Source organism: Falco naumanni, chromosome 14, assembly GCF_017639655.2.
Source record: "Falco naumanni isolate bFalNau1 chromosome 14, bFalNau1.pat, whole genome shotgun sequence".
Classification (NCBI taxonomy): domain Eukaryota; kingdom Metazoa; phylum Chordata; class Aves; order Falconiformes; family Falconidae; genus Falco; species Falco naumanni.
In genome coordinates, this window is record NC_054067.1 from 2727627 (window position 1) to 2743104 (window position 15478).

General features: G+C 38.1%; 1 protein-coding gene across 5 annotated transcripts in view; it reads left to right on the forward strand.

Moving 5' to 3' along the window:
- LOC121097281 (ubiquitin carboxyl-terminal hydrolase 12-like) overlaps positions 1-14937 on the forward strand; it is a 33446-nt gene extending 18509 nt beyond the window's left edge. For 3 of the 5 annotated variants that reach the window (XM_040614091.1, XM_040614093.1, XM_040614092.1), the window contains exons 3-9: positions 883-956; positions 1948-2174; positions 3414-3490; positions 4414-4497; positions 5141-5338; positions 7320-7398; positions 12530-14937. In XM_040614091.1, coding sequence (XP_040470025.1) covers positions 883-956; positions 1948-2174; positions 3414-3490; positions 4414-4497; positions 5141-5338; positions 7320-7398; positions 12530-12631 — 841 coding nt within the window. In that variant the 3' untranslated portion in view covers positions 12632-14937. Of the gene's footprint in view, positions 1-742; positions 957-1947; positions 2175-3413; positions 3491-4413; positions 4498-5140; positions 5339-7319; positions 7399-12529 lie in introns of all 5 variants that reach the window. The other 2 variants (XM_040614089.1, XM_040614090.1) reach the window with 1 other exon arrangement.
- Positions 14938-15478: the final 541 nt, after the last annotated feature.

Genomic DNA, 15478 nt, shown 5'->3' on the forward strand with positions numbered 1-15478 from the left:
GCTAGTATCTCAATGGTCTATTTCTTCTTGCTAAGCAATGTGGAACACTGCCTCTGGAAGTTATCACTGTCCTCCTTTCTCTGAAATGACAGTGCCTTCAGATATGGCAGATGTAAAACAGCTGCTCTTTGAATTTGCCTGCATCATGTACTTCTTATCATATTTCATTATAAACAGGAAATATTTAATGTGTACCTTGCTAACTATCTCCAAAAAGCACTTTGTGTCTATGACACAGGCAAATCTAACGTATGAGTTCATGGGTTGAGCCGTTGTGACTATAACATGGTTGAGACACAGGATGCTGATGGATGCTCTCTCTTCCTTTTTCTATTTTCTTGTCCCTCTGTGCTGCTGTGTCATTGGCACTCAAGTCTCCACACCAGTATCAGCAGCATCTCCCCTGTCAGGATTAGTAGCCTGCTGTGTCTCCAGAAGTTTTGATATTGTGATGAGTCTTCGGCTGGATTTTTTTTTTTTGTCAGTGGATTCCTGCTTTTTTTGTGTGTGCATACTCAGTATCACTGGGACTGTTGTCTTTTCTTTTCTTGCTGTTACCAGCTGTGACAATACAAGGATGAGTCTTTTACACCATGCCTGCTAGTATTTCCCCAGTAAATGAAGTCTGGCAGATGACTTTTCCATTTTCAGTATGTGACATTCTTAATGAGCAACCTCTTTCTGTTACTACTTTTTAACAGACCTAATATGAAAATATTTGTTTTTCTTCTGTTTTAACCAGTTCGGCAATACCTGCTACTGCAACTCAGTCTTACAGGCACTTTATTTTTGTCGTCCATTTCGGGAAAAAGTTTTGGCATACAAAGTGCAGCCTCGAAAGAAGGAAAGCCTCCTGACATGCCTCTCTGATCTCTTCAACAGTATTGCTACGCAAAAGAAGAAGGTGGGAGTCATCCCACCCAAGAAATTTATTTCCCGATTGAGGAAAGAAAATGGTAAATGAATAAATTAAATTTTTATGCAGATTTAAGTGCTGGAGATTTAAGAATATAAAATGTAAACACAACTTGCTTTTTAAGTGCATCCAGATTGTCAAGTTTTAACAGATTTCTGGAAGATTTTTGATCTCCAGATTGTGGTGTTAATTTCGCAACCTCTGTAGTATAGGAACAAAGATTATATCAGAATTGTGCAGTGTCATAAGAGGATTATCTAGATATCTGGTTCTGTGCTTGCTTAGACCAAGTACAGAGCGCGTACACAAGTTTCAGGATTCCATTTATTCTACACTGGCATCGTGTTCTGTAGAGGGCTGCTGCCAGTCAGCATGCTTCAGGTTGCTGCTAGAAATTGTCGTGGGCTAAACAAACATCATGGAGTTGGTCAAAGTTGAATTCTCAATGGAGACTTAACCACTCTCAGCTTGCTTTCTTAATATTTGCGGTAGGATAAATTCCTTATGATGAGAACTAGTCGTTATTTCCCAGGGCTACTTTGTGAGGAAAAGTTCTGTATGTTGGTTTATCATCTCTGTTTGAACTTGAAAAGATAACAGACTTAGAGTAGGGGATTTTTGCCCCTTGATGCTGGACTTAATGAACTAATGGCCCAAGGCAACACATCTGACTTTCTTTATTTCTCTCCCTCCCCAAAGAAAAAACCAAAACCAACCAACCAAACAAAAAAAAACCAAACCCCAAACCAAACATGGTTTTCTTCAGTTCTGAGAAATACCCAAACTAAATTTCCTTTGTGTTGTTTTTCAACTGCCTTTTTCTTGCAACCTGAGGAATAGGTGACTGTAACCTAATATCCATTGTGAGAACAACAAAGTACAATTCTTCAAAGACTCTTAACAGTGTAACCCACAATTGTATAATAGGGTAGAGAAGGGGGAAGGTCACGGCTTGGATTGCTAAAAGCATAGTAACTCGATATTATGAAATATCTGTGTTTTTTCATTCTCCTTGATCTCTTCCTTTCCAGAATTATTTGATAATTATATGCAGCAGGATGCACATGAATTCCTAAACTACCTACTTAACACTATTGCTGACTTACTACAAGAAGAGAAAAAGCAGGAGAAGCAGAATGGCAAACTCCAGAATGGCAGCATTGAGAGTGAAGAAGGAGACAAGACTGATCTGACGTGGGTCCATGAAATCTTCCAAGGAACACTAACCAATGAAACCAGATGTCTTAACTGTGAGGCTGTACGTTTAAAACAAAACCAAACCTCTTAGATTTTTTTTCACAGGTTCTGGATCATTTTCCCTAATACTAAGCACACTTTTTCATTTATTAGGATAGATGAAATTGCACTCTCTCTATTAAAATATGGAGCATAGACTATTTTATGACTGTATCACCTCTATGTTCAAACCAATACTCATTAAGGTATGTTTCTCAGAAAAAGCGTAGTGTTTTTTCTGTTCTTCCTCCCTGTTTCCATCAAGGCAGCCTGCACCTGGCTGATATAAGCTGCCTTTTTGTCTTCATGTTATTTCCTGTGTCAGTGATTGATAGTTTATGTTGTGTTTCTACATGAGAATTGCTCACTATTTATTTAACTCTTGGATTAACTGAATTTTTTGAACTGGAAGTGTGTGCTTCTTGGTGCTAGTCCATAGCTGCTCTATTTGAGAGTAAAAGAAGTGCCACAAAGTCTAGAATTAGAAGAACCACACCACCTTCAGACCACGAATTTGTAGTTAGTCATGTGCTATGTCTGACTTAATATTTCTAAAAAAAAAAAAACAACAAAGAAAACCCAGATGGGGAGAAAAAAAAAAAAGAGAAGTGATTACAACTGCTCTTGGCATTTTACATCTAAAGTTATGGCTATGTGGTGAACAGAAGCTTTAAAAATGACATTAATAAGCTTCTGTCTCAAGAAAAATTAAATGTGACTGTTCCACAGATGGAAAGATGTTTTTTCTAGCTGCTAACCCATTTAATTGAAAACCCATCTGCCTGTTTTTGCATTTCCTACAAGTGTTTACTGCTAAACTCTGAAATGCAGCAGAAAGCTGTATCAGTCTACAAAACAGACTGGAATATGGTTAAAGCTTCTGCAGCTCTGAGTGGTTAAAAACTTAGTTTTGCCAGTGAAGTAAGCAGATGTGTCTTGAAGTCTCAAGGGGGAGAGATGTTTTGCAAGAAAGGTTTTTGTTTGGTTTGGTTGTTTTTGGTTTTTTTTTTTTTGTGGGTGTTTTTCTGGGGTTTTAGGTTTGGATTTGTTTTTTAATACTCCCCTCTGGATTGTCGCAACACATCAGATTATTTTTTCAGTGTTAGTTTACCTCAAGAAAGGGCCTCTGTGTGTGTGTGTAATTTATTTTTATCATGAAGCTGTCTACTTGCAACAAGGACATTGCACCATTCCAGAAATGGTTAAAAGAAATCTGTCAGTTCCAAACTGTTATGAAATATTTCTTCTTATTTTTTTCAAGGTTAGTAGCAAAGATGAGGACTTTCTGGATCTATCGGTTGATGTGGAACAAAATACATCAATTACACACTGTCTAAGGTAAATGAAAATAATTGGGAATGGAAACAATACCTGCCTTTGGTCAGAAGGAAGGAGCCTAGCTTAGCTGCTCTGTTGTGCAACAGTTGTAGGCTTTGTCTTATGGTAAGATATGTTCTGTTCAGAGAGCTGTTCATTTTACCTTTATTGTGGGTTTTTGAAGCTGCTACTTTCTTAGTGTATTTTAGTAGCTAATTACTATGATGATTTCTTGGTGGTATGTAAGATTGATCACCCCCCCCTTTCTTTTACGGGAATGTAAAATTGTTACATCATATAGTTAGATTTTATCAAAACTAAACATGGTATGTTTGGTTTCATAACAAATTCTTGTTTGTTTTAATATTGTTACTGCATTTCAGCTGTCTGGTCCTGATGTTTGTGGTCAGATATTTCTTTTTCTGATAGAAATTTGCTGCATGTATTTGACTGCTAGATCCAGGGCTTATCAGCTGCTAGGATACTGCAGGCTGCATATAGCATCTGGCTTTTTAATAGCTGATAATGGCTGTATAATTGCTAGGAGCTGGAAGATGATCCAGACTTTGGCTAGTCGGTGGCTAGTGGCTGTAATTCTTAACTTGCAATGTTTGCCACAAAAGAAAAGAGTGTCTACCTCTGGAAACAAAACGCAATCACCTTATTGCTGTTTATTACCTATTGTGTTTGATTCCTGCCCAGAAAGTATGCAGTTAATACTTGAGGGTGTAATTTCCAGAATTTTCCAGCTGAACATTGATACTACATCTGAAGACTGGGACAAATACACCCAAAATGTCTTGGGGAGCTATGAGCGATATGAATAAGAGGAATTTCATCTTCTGTGTGTACTTTGGTTTTTTTCAGCATTATTAGCAGTAACTTTTAACTGTGTGGTCTGACTGAATATCCCTGCTTATCTGACTTTTCTTTCATTTCCACAGAGGATTTAGTAATACTGAAACTCTATGCAGTGAATATAAATACTATTGTGAGCAGTGCCGCAGTAAACAGGAAGCACAGAAGAGGTGAGGTTCAAATATTCAGGCTAATGTAAATGTTCTCTTAAAATGGGTAGCTGTGGGAAAATTACACCTTGTGGATTCAGTAAAAAGAAAACGTAAGACCGTTTCGGTTTGTGTTTGGTGGGGGAGTGAGGAAGAGTGGAGAGACCAAATAACTTTGTGGCAACCTTATCAGAGGGACATTAAGAGATTAATTTTGTATTCCTCCCAGAAGAGCTTATATCTGGTGCTTCCAGATATTCACATTTTCCCCAGTTAGCATTAATCAGCTTAAAGCCACTGAAAACCATCCCATCTGCTTTCACTATGAATACTACATACAAAAATCTTATTTCTCACCTCATACTCGGTCCTAGCCAGAGTAGCAAGACAGATTTATTCCATCTCTTCTTTTTCCCATCAATGTGATAAAAAATATGATGCTTTCAGCATAGACAGTTCTCCTGCATTCAAATGTCAGTTGTGTAGTTAATCATTCAGAATAAATATTGTCTGTTCTTGTTGGAATATACATGAGAAAAGCAGCCTTTTGAAGGTATTCATCATTTAAGAGGCTTCTCCGTATTGAAATTGTTCTTGAACAAAGGTTTGGTTTAGGTGATCTGCTAATACCTTGTTCTTTGTTTAACATATTTTTGTGGCTCAGAATGAGAGTGAAAAAGTTGCCCATGATTCTAGCTCTGCACTTAAAAAGGTTCAAATACATGGACCAGCTGCATCGATACACCAAACTCTCCTACCGTGTAGTCTTTCCCTTGGAGCTCCGGCTCTTTAACACTTCAGGAGACGCTACAAATCCTGACAGAATGTATGACCTGGTGGCTGTAGTTGTTCACTGTGGCAGGTATGTTAGTATTGTGCTTTCTCGACCTTAAATGCCTTTCCTTGAAATTTAGATTTAAAATTTGTATTTTAAATGTAAAGTGTCATCTCTGTGCCCTTTTGTAGCAGTACTGCAGCTGACAGTATGGGAGCATGCTAAGCAGCGTCAGAGCTAGCTATCAAAAAGTATTTTTTTAAAAAAGTGTTTCAGTCTTTTTACTACTTCTTCTACTGTTACAGATCTTGCTTTCTGAGTACAAAAGTTTGATCTTTTATCAGCTTTCAAATGTGGTAGCTATTCAGACAAGTTGTTTCTTTGAACTGTAGCAATGTAAGAGCAGTCTTTTGAAAAACAGAAACAACAAAAAAACCCCACCCCTACTTTCCAGGAAAGCTAAATGAAATAAAAACAAAATTTGGAAAACCACTTACTAAAATACAATTAAGTTACGGTTCTCGCGTTGCTACTTGCTTAAACCATTGAAGTTTTTTTAGAAGCTGGCGCCACCATGTGGAATCAACTTTGTACTGCTGTTTTTTTAAAAGGTCCTTACTCAGTTATATTTTTGTTGTTGTGGCTTTAATTCTGTTTTTAAAAGGAAAGAGGAAAAAATTTAAGCACTTTTAGGAAAAAAGCAGCCATGGAAGGCAAAATAAGTATTTAAAACTGCCTTTTGGAAGTGTGAAGTTTGAATTCATAAGGCAGTGTGAGGAGCAAGACAATGTAATTAACACAATAATACTGCATAGATTCAGTATAAAGAAACTACACGGAATTCTAGGTGATTTCTGTTGTGGTACAGTTGTGCTATTTTTTTATTTATTTTTATCTTTTTAGGTTCTCGTTTTATGCATTTTCTTCTGTAGATTATTAATTTGTTATACCTGTAACTACACTTAAATGTTTTAACAATGGTGACTAATAATTCAGATATATTAAATGGCTTTGCTTTTTTTTCTCAAACCTGTTGTCTTACATGGGGTTTTTAGGAGTCCTGTGACTCTTCTGGTTTCAGTTCTTACTAGGACCTTGCCAAAGGCTTAAGATAAACTATTATTTTCTAAATATTTGAGTTCTCAGAACTTTTTTTAAATATTTTGCCCTTATAGTTTTACTTTTCACTTAGTTGCTCTAAACAAAGTTTCATTCTGTGATACAGGTAATGTGTTTAAGTGTATCAGTAGTTCTAGAAGGACTGGAGAAGTACTTTCTTTTGCCTAAAGCTGATATGAATATAGGTTGGTTTAAAGCCTTATGTAGATCCTAAGTGAAAATTAAAGGGGGGGGGCTATTTTTTTTTTTTTTTTTTACTGTGTCTCTGGACTGTTCTCAGAATTTGAGATTAGTAGATTTCCAACCATAGGTTTCCATCCATATAGTTTATTGTCTCAAACCACTACCTTTTCAGGGCAGTCTGCCTGCCCTTGCTCACTCTGCAGATCTGTCTCCCTTTGAACTAGGTCATTTTATTGTCCCTTCGCTTCAAGGTAAGCGTTCGGGATATAGGTGATAGAATCAACTAGGAAACTGGCACCAGAAAAGTGGGAACAGCAGCAGCAGACAGCTAGTCTGCAGCCAGCCATAGGCTAAACCACACTAAGAATTAAAAAAAATACTTCCCATGCAAATAAAATATTTCAAACAGTTATTACAATTTTTGGAAGAGTGGTCAAAACACTCAGTAGTGGTGAATGCAATAAAACACTGATTAAAATTAACTGGCTTTTAATTTTGTTTTGTGAAACATATGAGACTATATGAAATATTTACAAAATTGTGTATTTTGAATATATTGTATTTGGCAAGTAGCAAAGACAGAAATTTTAATTCAAGCAGTTTGGCAAAGTCTTAAGAACCTAAACAATGTTATGAATAATATTAGAGAGTATTAAGAGCTGGGAAATGTAACTCCGCTGGTGATAGCTAGAATCACATGGGAGAGCAGTGGTCCTACCTTGGTAGGCTCAAGAGTAATAAGTCTTCAATCCTGTTTTTCTGACAGTGGTCCAAATCGTGGACATTATATCACCATTGTGAAGAGCCATGGCTTTTGGTTGCTGTTTGATGATGACATTGTGGAGGTAGGTATGCTGTTACGTGGCGAAAACAAGTGTAGGCAGCATCACTCCCCAGCTCTGTTTTTATGTCCAAGATTTCGCTTTTGCATCTGTGAAAGTATCTCAGCAAAACTTGTGCACAGAATCATTCTGGAAGTTTCAAAAGTAAACTTCAGCATTTTTGTGTGTCTTCGTTATAGAAGGAGTATGGAGAAGGGCAAAAGCCATGAGGGCTGTGTTGACACCTCAGGTGGTGTGCACCTGCTTGGGCTGAAATACCACAATGGTCTTATTTGAGGTCTGAAATGCTCTTATTCCACCCACCTTTCTGCGCTCCTTTTTGTTGCTGACTTGCTTTGTGCTAGCTGCGTTTCATTGTTGCATTTAAGAACTTCCAATTTTTAATATTTTTTTTTCCTGTAGGCAGTTTTCCTCAACAAATTGAAGTGTAGAAAATCTGTACAAAAAATCTGGGAGACTGTAGTAAGGTCCTGAGAGTATACAAAGGCATTTGGTTTGTTTGTGGTAATGTTTAAACAGTCTCACCAGGCAAATTTTTCCTTAACTTTTCTACTAACCTATCTGTAAAGGCTAATATCCAAAATATTTCTGTATCCATGTATTTCACATGATTATTAAGCAAATATCAAACAGCAAATACCACAGTAGAACTGCTTTTTGTAAAGATGAAAATGTACTGCTTACATCTGAGATGTCATGGTCAAGGTTAAAGCTTGATGCTAAGTGCCTAAATCGGTACCACCAAATCCTTGCTGGTGTTGAAATAAAGATGTAATACATTCTCCAGGGTTTTTTTTTTCCCCCTCTTTTAATTTTTGGTTAGTGTTGAATATCAGAGGTGACAATATGAACAGGTGCCTTTCTCCCATTATCATATTTTGAGGGTTGTTTTCTTCTGTTTCTGTCGTGGACGAAGTACATTGCTGTGTCAGCTGGTTTTGGAAATAGGGTTCACTTCAATATTTTTAGATGCAAGTATTCACTGTCTTTTCCATCCAGGACATAAACTTTACATTTTAAAAGTAGATGTAAAATAACCATCTTGTTGTTCTATATTTGTTTTCTATCAGTCACTTCTATGTTGTATCTTAGTTTTTAGGTCAAAGCAGAATTTCTTTTTATCTGCAAACACTGTTGGCACTTTTATAGGTGTGCCAAAACATAGCTTTTAAATATGCACTGTCTGTTATTGGACAGTAAATTCAAGCAGCTGTCACAAGGAAGCTAGAATGTAGCTCCTCTCTCCTGGAGGGATGCTTTTTCTTTTTTCCTTTAAGTTGCTTTTCTAACTTTAATCATGGCTTTCTCTTTTTAAGTTCATCTTCTTTTACAGAGTTTATCTAAAATGCTGTAAAAATAAAACTCTTTGATCTGAAATGTCTACTTTTTGTGTTTTCCCTGGTTCTTTGAGTTTTCACTGTCTTGATCAGGATTAGCAATGTAGCCCCGTCCTGTAGCCTACCTCTGCCGCAGCTGTGGATCCGGAAGTTTAAGATTCCTTTTCCTGCTAGAAGATTCTCCCTGGCTGGTGTTTGCACGTGGTGTTTGGCTTCTGTTAAATTTAGGCTTTGTTTTTCCTACCGGTGGAGTGGAGGGCATGAAAAACTGCACATGGGAGTTTTGCACAAGTCATTTGAGATCGTTGGCCCTTTCAGATGAACAGTTGCCGCTTGACCTGCTTTGAGGAGTGTAGCGCAGGGTTTCCTGCTGGCTTTGTCCCGGAGGATCTCTTCACTATCTATTGTAGCTGCTCCTGCCTTCTAAGTGTGTGATGAACGTGAAGCTTACCTCTCACCTCCCTCTGTCTAGGACTTGCCACCCTTTCTCTTTCCTCAGCCTTCTAGAACTCGCCTGAATTTTTGGCAGCTCGGTGATCAAGGAGAACAGGATAGCTGAGACTGCTCTTCCTCTCCAGGCTCTGCTGCTGCTCTGCTTTCTGCGGGCTGCTGGGGGAAGTAGGCAGTTTTACTGCTCTGGTTTCTCTCCTCAGTCATCAGCTCTTGAGGATTAGTGCCTTAGTAGTGCTCTAGGCTATTCACTGAAAAAGTAAAGCAAAGCCGCAACTACTTTTGTCAGTTCCATCTGCTGCCTAAAGAGATTTAGATCTCTACTCTGAACTTGACCAAGTGCTATTTTCAAACCGCTTGTGGTTGGCCATAAGGTGACACTACAGGAAATATATGTTGTATGTATGACATTACAGAGCCTGTCCTCAAAAATGGAGTGGCAAAAAAACCCAAATCCTCTGAAATGGCAATTCTACATAAGTTTCTGGTTTTAGGGCTAACCACAGGAGCCTTCTACTCTTCAGAGACTCTTAAAAACCTGAAAGCAGATTTTTTTAAAATATTTTTTTTTAAGCTTTGGAGACTTACCATTCTAGGTGTGAACTGGCTACATAACAAAACAGATATTAGTCAGCAGCCTTCCCAAGATGACTCCAGAGCCCTTGTACCTGTGTGCAGATAACTGCAACTGAAAGAGCACAGGAGAGAGCTTTCCCCCCTTAAATACATTTGAAAAGGTGTGATGCATTTTTGGCAAGTGGTAGGTATGAATTAATAGCTCTGAACTGTCAGTGGGAAGTAGTTCATCCTTATTGCTCACTAAATGTCAGAAGCAGTGAAGTCATATTTATTTATCTATTTGGATTTGGTGGGAAGGCCAACTTTCAATTAAATTGAAGATAGATGATAATCAAACATACTACAACATATGTGAAAAGCAACTGCATCAAATCCAGCAGGCAGATCAGTCCAAATGGGATACTGCACCAAGCAAAATTAATTGAGAAACCTAAGTAAATTATCTCTGACTGATTTGACATGTTGTCATTAGAGCAGCTAGGTGACATCACAGTGACAATGTTTGTCTGAAACAGAGAGGGAAAAGTGTTTGTTCTTCCAGGGAGTTCTCCAAATCGAGAAGAGGGGGAGAATGGTTGTATGTCAAATGTTTTGTTCGGAGATTTGCAGCATTCAGTTAAATGCTATGAATGGTAAGCAAGAAAAGGATTTGGTTTGGGGGGCCAGAATAGTTGTCTGGAAACGAGCCGAGGATATTTAAGATCAGTTAACAGGAAAAATCATCTTCATGCCAGGTGAGGCTGCAGAATCCTAAAAGTAGTTGTGAAACCATCGATTATTGGTTGTTGCTTTAAAGCTGCAACTGGGTAAAACTTTGCTATCCACAATATATGTGGTCATCTAACAGTGGGAGGAATAGAGCCTATATAATCCTTTTTCAGTTCCACTGTGTTTTCTGTGTATAGTGAAATTAAAAAAGGAAGTCAGTTTTGCTGTGATAAAACTAAAAATATCTGTGGAATGAATTAATCTGTATCGAATGTTTGAGTTGCATTCAAAATGAGTAGTAGAAATAGACTTGATTGCATGGCAAGTTAGTTGGCGCTTAAAATAAAACATGTTTGAGTTCTCTGCTAAATATATTACAAGGACTGAAGAATGTTCTTTTGCTGTTTATTCTGTTAAAATGTGTATCTAACAGTTTGTAGTAGACATTATGTTAATAAATTGTGTGCAAATGCAAAAGCTCTCAGTACGGTATTTCAGCTTCTCTGAAGTCCTTGAATGGAGAAGAAAGATGAAACATCTATTTGGAGTTTCCTCTCCCCCTCTATTATTTTTTTTAACAGAAAAGCGTTTAACAAATCTATTCAAGAGAGAATTTCTGCAGCTCTGTCCTGCCCTTGATGCATCTTCTGGAAACTTACTGATCGTGTCTGTTTTTCCTGTGCTTCAAAACGTCTGGGAAAAGGATGGCCTAGGCTTGCAGGGTGTTTGACAGTGCCGCTTAGAGAAACCAGTGCTTTTCTGTTTGCCCGTGATGCTGAAGTCTGTTCAGTGAGCAGTGATGGATCACATTGCCAAATAGATTCTGTAGCTGAGGAGGCTCTTTGATGAGGTATAGTGTGGTCCCTTTCTCTTAAGATGTAAGCGCAAGTTGGTCTCTGCTACTCCTTCTCATGATCAAAGCAGGTGTTCAACCCAGAGCTTCTTGTATTCTGAGCATTTCTTTGCTTTCTCATCTTTTTTTCCTTGGGGAATAGAGGGAGATTTCAGCCTAGTCTCCCTTTGGTCCTCCACAACAAATTCAGGCTACTTCAGCTTCTCGTCTCTGTGGATCAGGACTCCTAAAAGTATTCTAAAATACTAAACCACAGTGACAGTGGAGTGCTGAGCAACACAGGTCATTGTGAGTATTTTATTTTGGTGTTTTGGACTCTACACTTGCTCTCCACTGACAGCAGAATCAAATTCAGTAATGTGAAGCCAGTTCTCAGGAGCGGGATCAAGACTGTGGCACTTGCATCTTAAAAGCCCTTTAAAATGCCCGCCAGGCCTTGCTGGTTGGAGTATAAAATGAAAAACTGCTCTTCTGCACATAGTTCACAACTTTAAATACAAGCAGACCATTTAATTCTATTAATATGGCAAATAATTTACTTCTCTCAAAACACAAACCTTGTGATAATATTACAGTATGCATTGTACCAGCAAATCCTAAGGAAACAAAGCTCTCCTAAGATCAGAAGATCATAATCGGATGAGATCCACAGATTTCACGGTGTGATTACCAGTAGCACTTGGGGGACTTCTCTGTGTAAGAGGGTCACAAGAACTTCAAAATCTGCAGATATTTTAGCTGTATGTTAAATCTGCTCAGGATGCCCTTATTACTCCCAACTGTACAAAAATATTCTTTGATGAGCAGTGACTGCTTTTTTATCATTTATATTACAGACCTCTAGTCAGGAAAGGTAACACTGGTCTGAACGAGAAAGCAAATACAAAAACATCCTGTACTCTTTTAAGGCTATGTTTTCATGGATCCCTTGTGTTTTTGTAGCCCAGCTTAAGAGGGCACCACTTCTGAGGTGTTTATTATTTCATCTTGATTTCCTTTTATTTTCAATAGTGAATAAGGTTTTGAGTGGAAAAAAAAAAATTTTGTTGTATTTGGTTGCATTCAGTGATACTGAAATATCGCTGTATTAATACTGTGTGGCTTTCCAGCATCACCTCCAAGAACTGAAAATAATGCTTTGATTGGGAAAGGGATTCTTAGGGTGGTGTTCTGACTGAGGCTAATTATAATTCTCATTAATTTTCAGAAAATTGATGCCCAGGCCATTGAAGAATTCTATGGGTTAACATCAGACATTTCCAAAAACTCAGAATCTGGATATATCCTCTTCTACCAGTCAAGAGACTAAGACAAAAGATACATGTATACAAATAAAAGAAAAAAGGGATCAAGATATGTCCAAATGGAACATATTTGTGACAGCAGAAGCAGTTCCTCATTGTTGCTGTAGGACCAGGACAGATGCCGCAGGGCGAATAAAGGTTTCTCCCTGCTGTTTTGTGGAGGATTAGTGCTGACTGCCGTAACAAGAAGAGCTTTTGTTCCAGTTTTCTTTCTGGGCTTTTTTTACGTGCTATCTTCCAAAATCTGTGTTACCTCTACTTGAAACCTGGCTGCTTATTTGTTCATGAACTGAAGAAGAGATTTAAAAGTAGCATTGTAGAATTTTTACCATTTAATGTTGGCCTGAGGCTATACCTTGGTTTCTACCATCGTCGTTTTTCTGTATTTTAGCAGAATGATTTCAATATTCAGTGTCAGCTGAAGGCATATTTTAAGATATGAACAGCAGCTGGTTGCTGGATATTTTTGGTGACTCAGACTTGAGAAGCAGTACAAAGCTAAGACATATTGGAAATGTCAAGTCTGTAATTTTTATTAAAAAAAAAAGCAGACAAAAAACCTCTCTCTGCAGCATTGTAAATTTCCCCATTATGCATTATCTTGGTTTTAGACAACACTAACAGCACTGCTTCTTTTTTATATTATTTTTACTGTTCTGTTTCTTTTTCAGAAGGTATGGAACTTTTATGCATATTCAGCCTAGTCCATTGTGCGTATTTCTTTTGAAGCAGATGTTTTGACTCAGAGCCACATTGCTGCAGATGTAAGGGGAGCAGAAAAGCCCTTACCTTTTGAAGAACGTGTCTGGCAACCAGTTGCTGTAGAAAGTTTGAAGCTACAGCATTTCTTGGAGCTATTGCATAAACCAAAAGTGCCCTCATTCTGAAACAGGATCTGTTCAACATTTCATTCGATACATAGTAAACTGATGCAACTAGCATTCTGAATCTATGCTAATACACAGAAACAGCACTAATTGTGAAGGGTTAACCAAGGGAAGCATTATTTATGTAACTAATTCAGTTGTTCTTAGGCTTCAAGATAACGAACATTTAAGAAGGAAAACCAACCAACCCACCCAGACATTACCTTGCTAAGTGTTCCTCCTCATCTGTTGGTAATGTTTGTATTGATCCGGGAATCATAACACACACACACACACACCCCACCCCCACCCCCCCCACCCCCCCAAAAATGCTTCTGATTGTTTTACCTCTATAGGCCTTGCTTAACAGGGGAAATTGTTAGTCTTTTGAAGACTGAAATTAAGTAATTATCCGTTATGTTGTGTATATATTATAATCTCAAGGATAACTAGAAAGAAAAACTTAAGGAAGTTTGTAAGAAATCTCAGAAAACCTTCTGTAATTTTCTTTTTGGAAAGTCCTGTTGCTGTGCCAAAGCTTGTCCCAGCTGGCTCTAAACTACCAGTGGAAAAGACTATTTTCCTTTCCTCGTCTTGTTAGGTAACACAAGAGCTGTCCTCCGTGTGTTGTTCCCAGCGCAGCCGTTCATGGTATAAACCAGCGCTTGTTGTTCTTGAGGACATTTAACTTATGCAATTCTGTGGCTTGTACAGGATATCAAATACTTTACCAAAATACTGTCCTCAGGAAAGCAGCGTTTCACAGTTTCTTGTGGTGGCTGTATGTATGTTTCTTCTTACCATGACCAGAAACATAATGTTAGCCATTAACTCCTGTCTTCAAAATGCAAATTAATCATTACCATTGTATTCCAACTGAGTACAGCTTTCATTCTCCTGGCACATCTCCTCTTCCAGAAGATAAAATACGGACATCGGGTTTTTTAATTATTTTTTATTATACAGAGTACTGTCATTTTAAGAGACATATTCAATAACAGCAAACATTCTTGTCATCTTGTTCCTATTGTGTAAAAATCGTTCCTGGCTAAGAGTCTTCTCCCCTTGTTCACACACAAGCTGTGAGTCCTCTCCTGGTGGCACTACCAGAAGACTGTCATCACTAGGTCTTGCAAAAAATTAAAAAAAAAAAAAAAAAGAGCACTGAGTTAAAAATGATCTAAACAGAAAATACAAAAAATAATGTAGTACACTAGACATGTATTTTGTATATCTGGTGATACATTTTTACAAATAAAATACCTGACTGAGAGATAATATTGAAAGATATATACTATAGATTAAAAGCTGTTAAAAGTGCACTTTTGCTACAGATTTATAAGGAGACTAAAAGGAATTAAATTGGAAGAGAATGGTGTGATGTTACTTCTGTATAATAAATGACCCCACCTGTCTCCAATAAAGGTCATGTATGATCAAATGCACATGGCCCAAATGCTTTTCCTTGAATTTCTGTCCGAGGCAGAAATGAAAGTCGTTGCTTAGTTCCTTGCTCTCCTGCGCTTCACCCTCTGTGCTGGCTGGCTGAGGGGCTCTGCCCCCTGCCCCCCTGCCTTGTGTTTGTATGCATATAACCTGTGCTTAAGCGGTTTAAACCCAGTGAAATTAATTTGGTGTCATAGATGATAACTGGTATGCTGGTAAATAGAGGAGAGGTCACTCAGGGCCTTTTGGCCTGACACTCTGGTATTCGTTAATCACTTCTGCATCCCCTGTAGCTCTGCCGTTGCCTTTTTCTGTGACTGCCTTTTTCCTTCTCCCTCTTTCACCCCTTACTGTCGGACTCTGTAAGACTTTGTTGCAGATATTATCTGACTGATCTGGAACAGAGACACGTAAAAGCAAAAATAGTACCGTATGCGTGGAGCTTTTCAGGTTCATTGTGGGGCAGGTCTTTGTTTCTGTGTGGTTCACTGGAGTTCACTTTTATAGGGGGGAGATGTGATCAGCAGCCGCTCCCGTGAG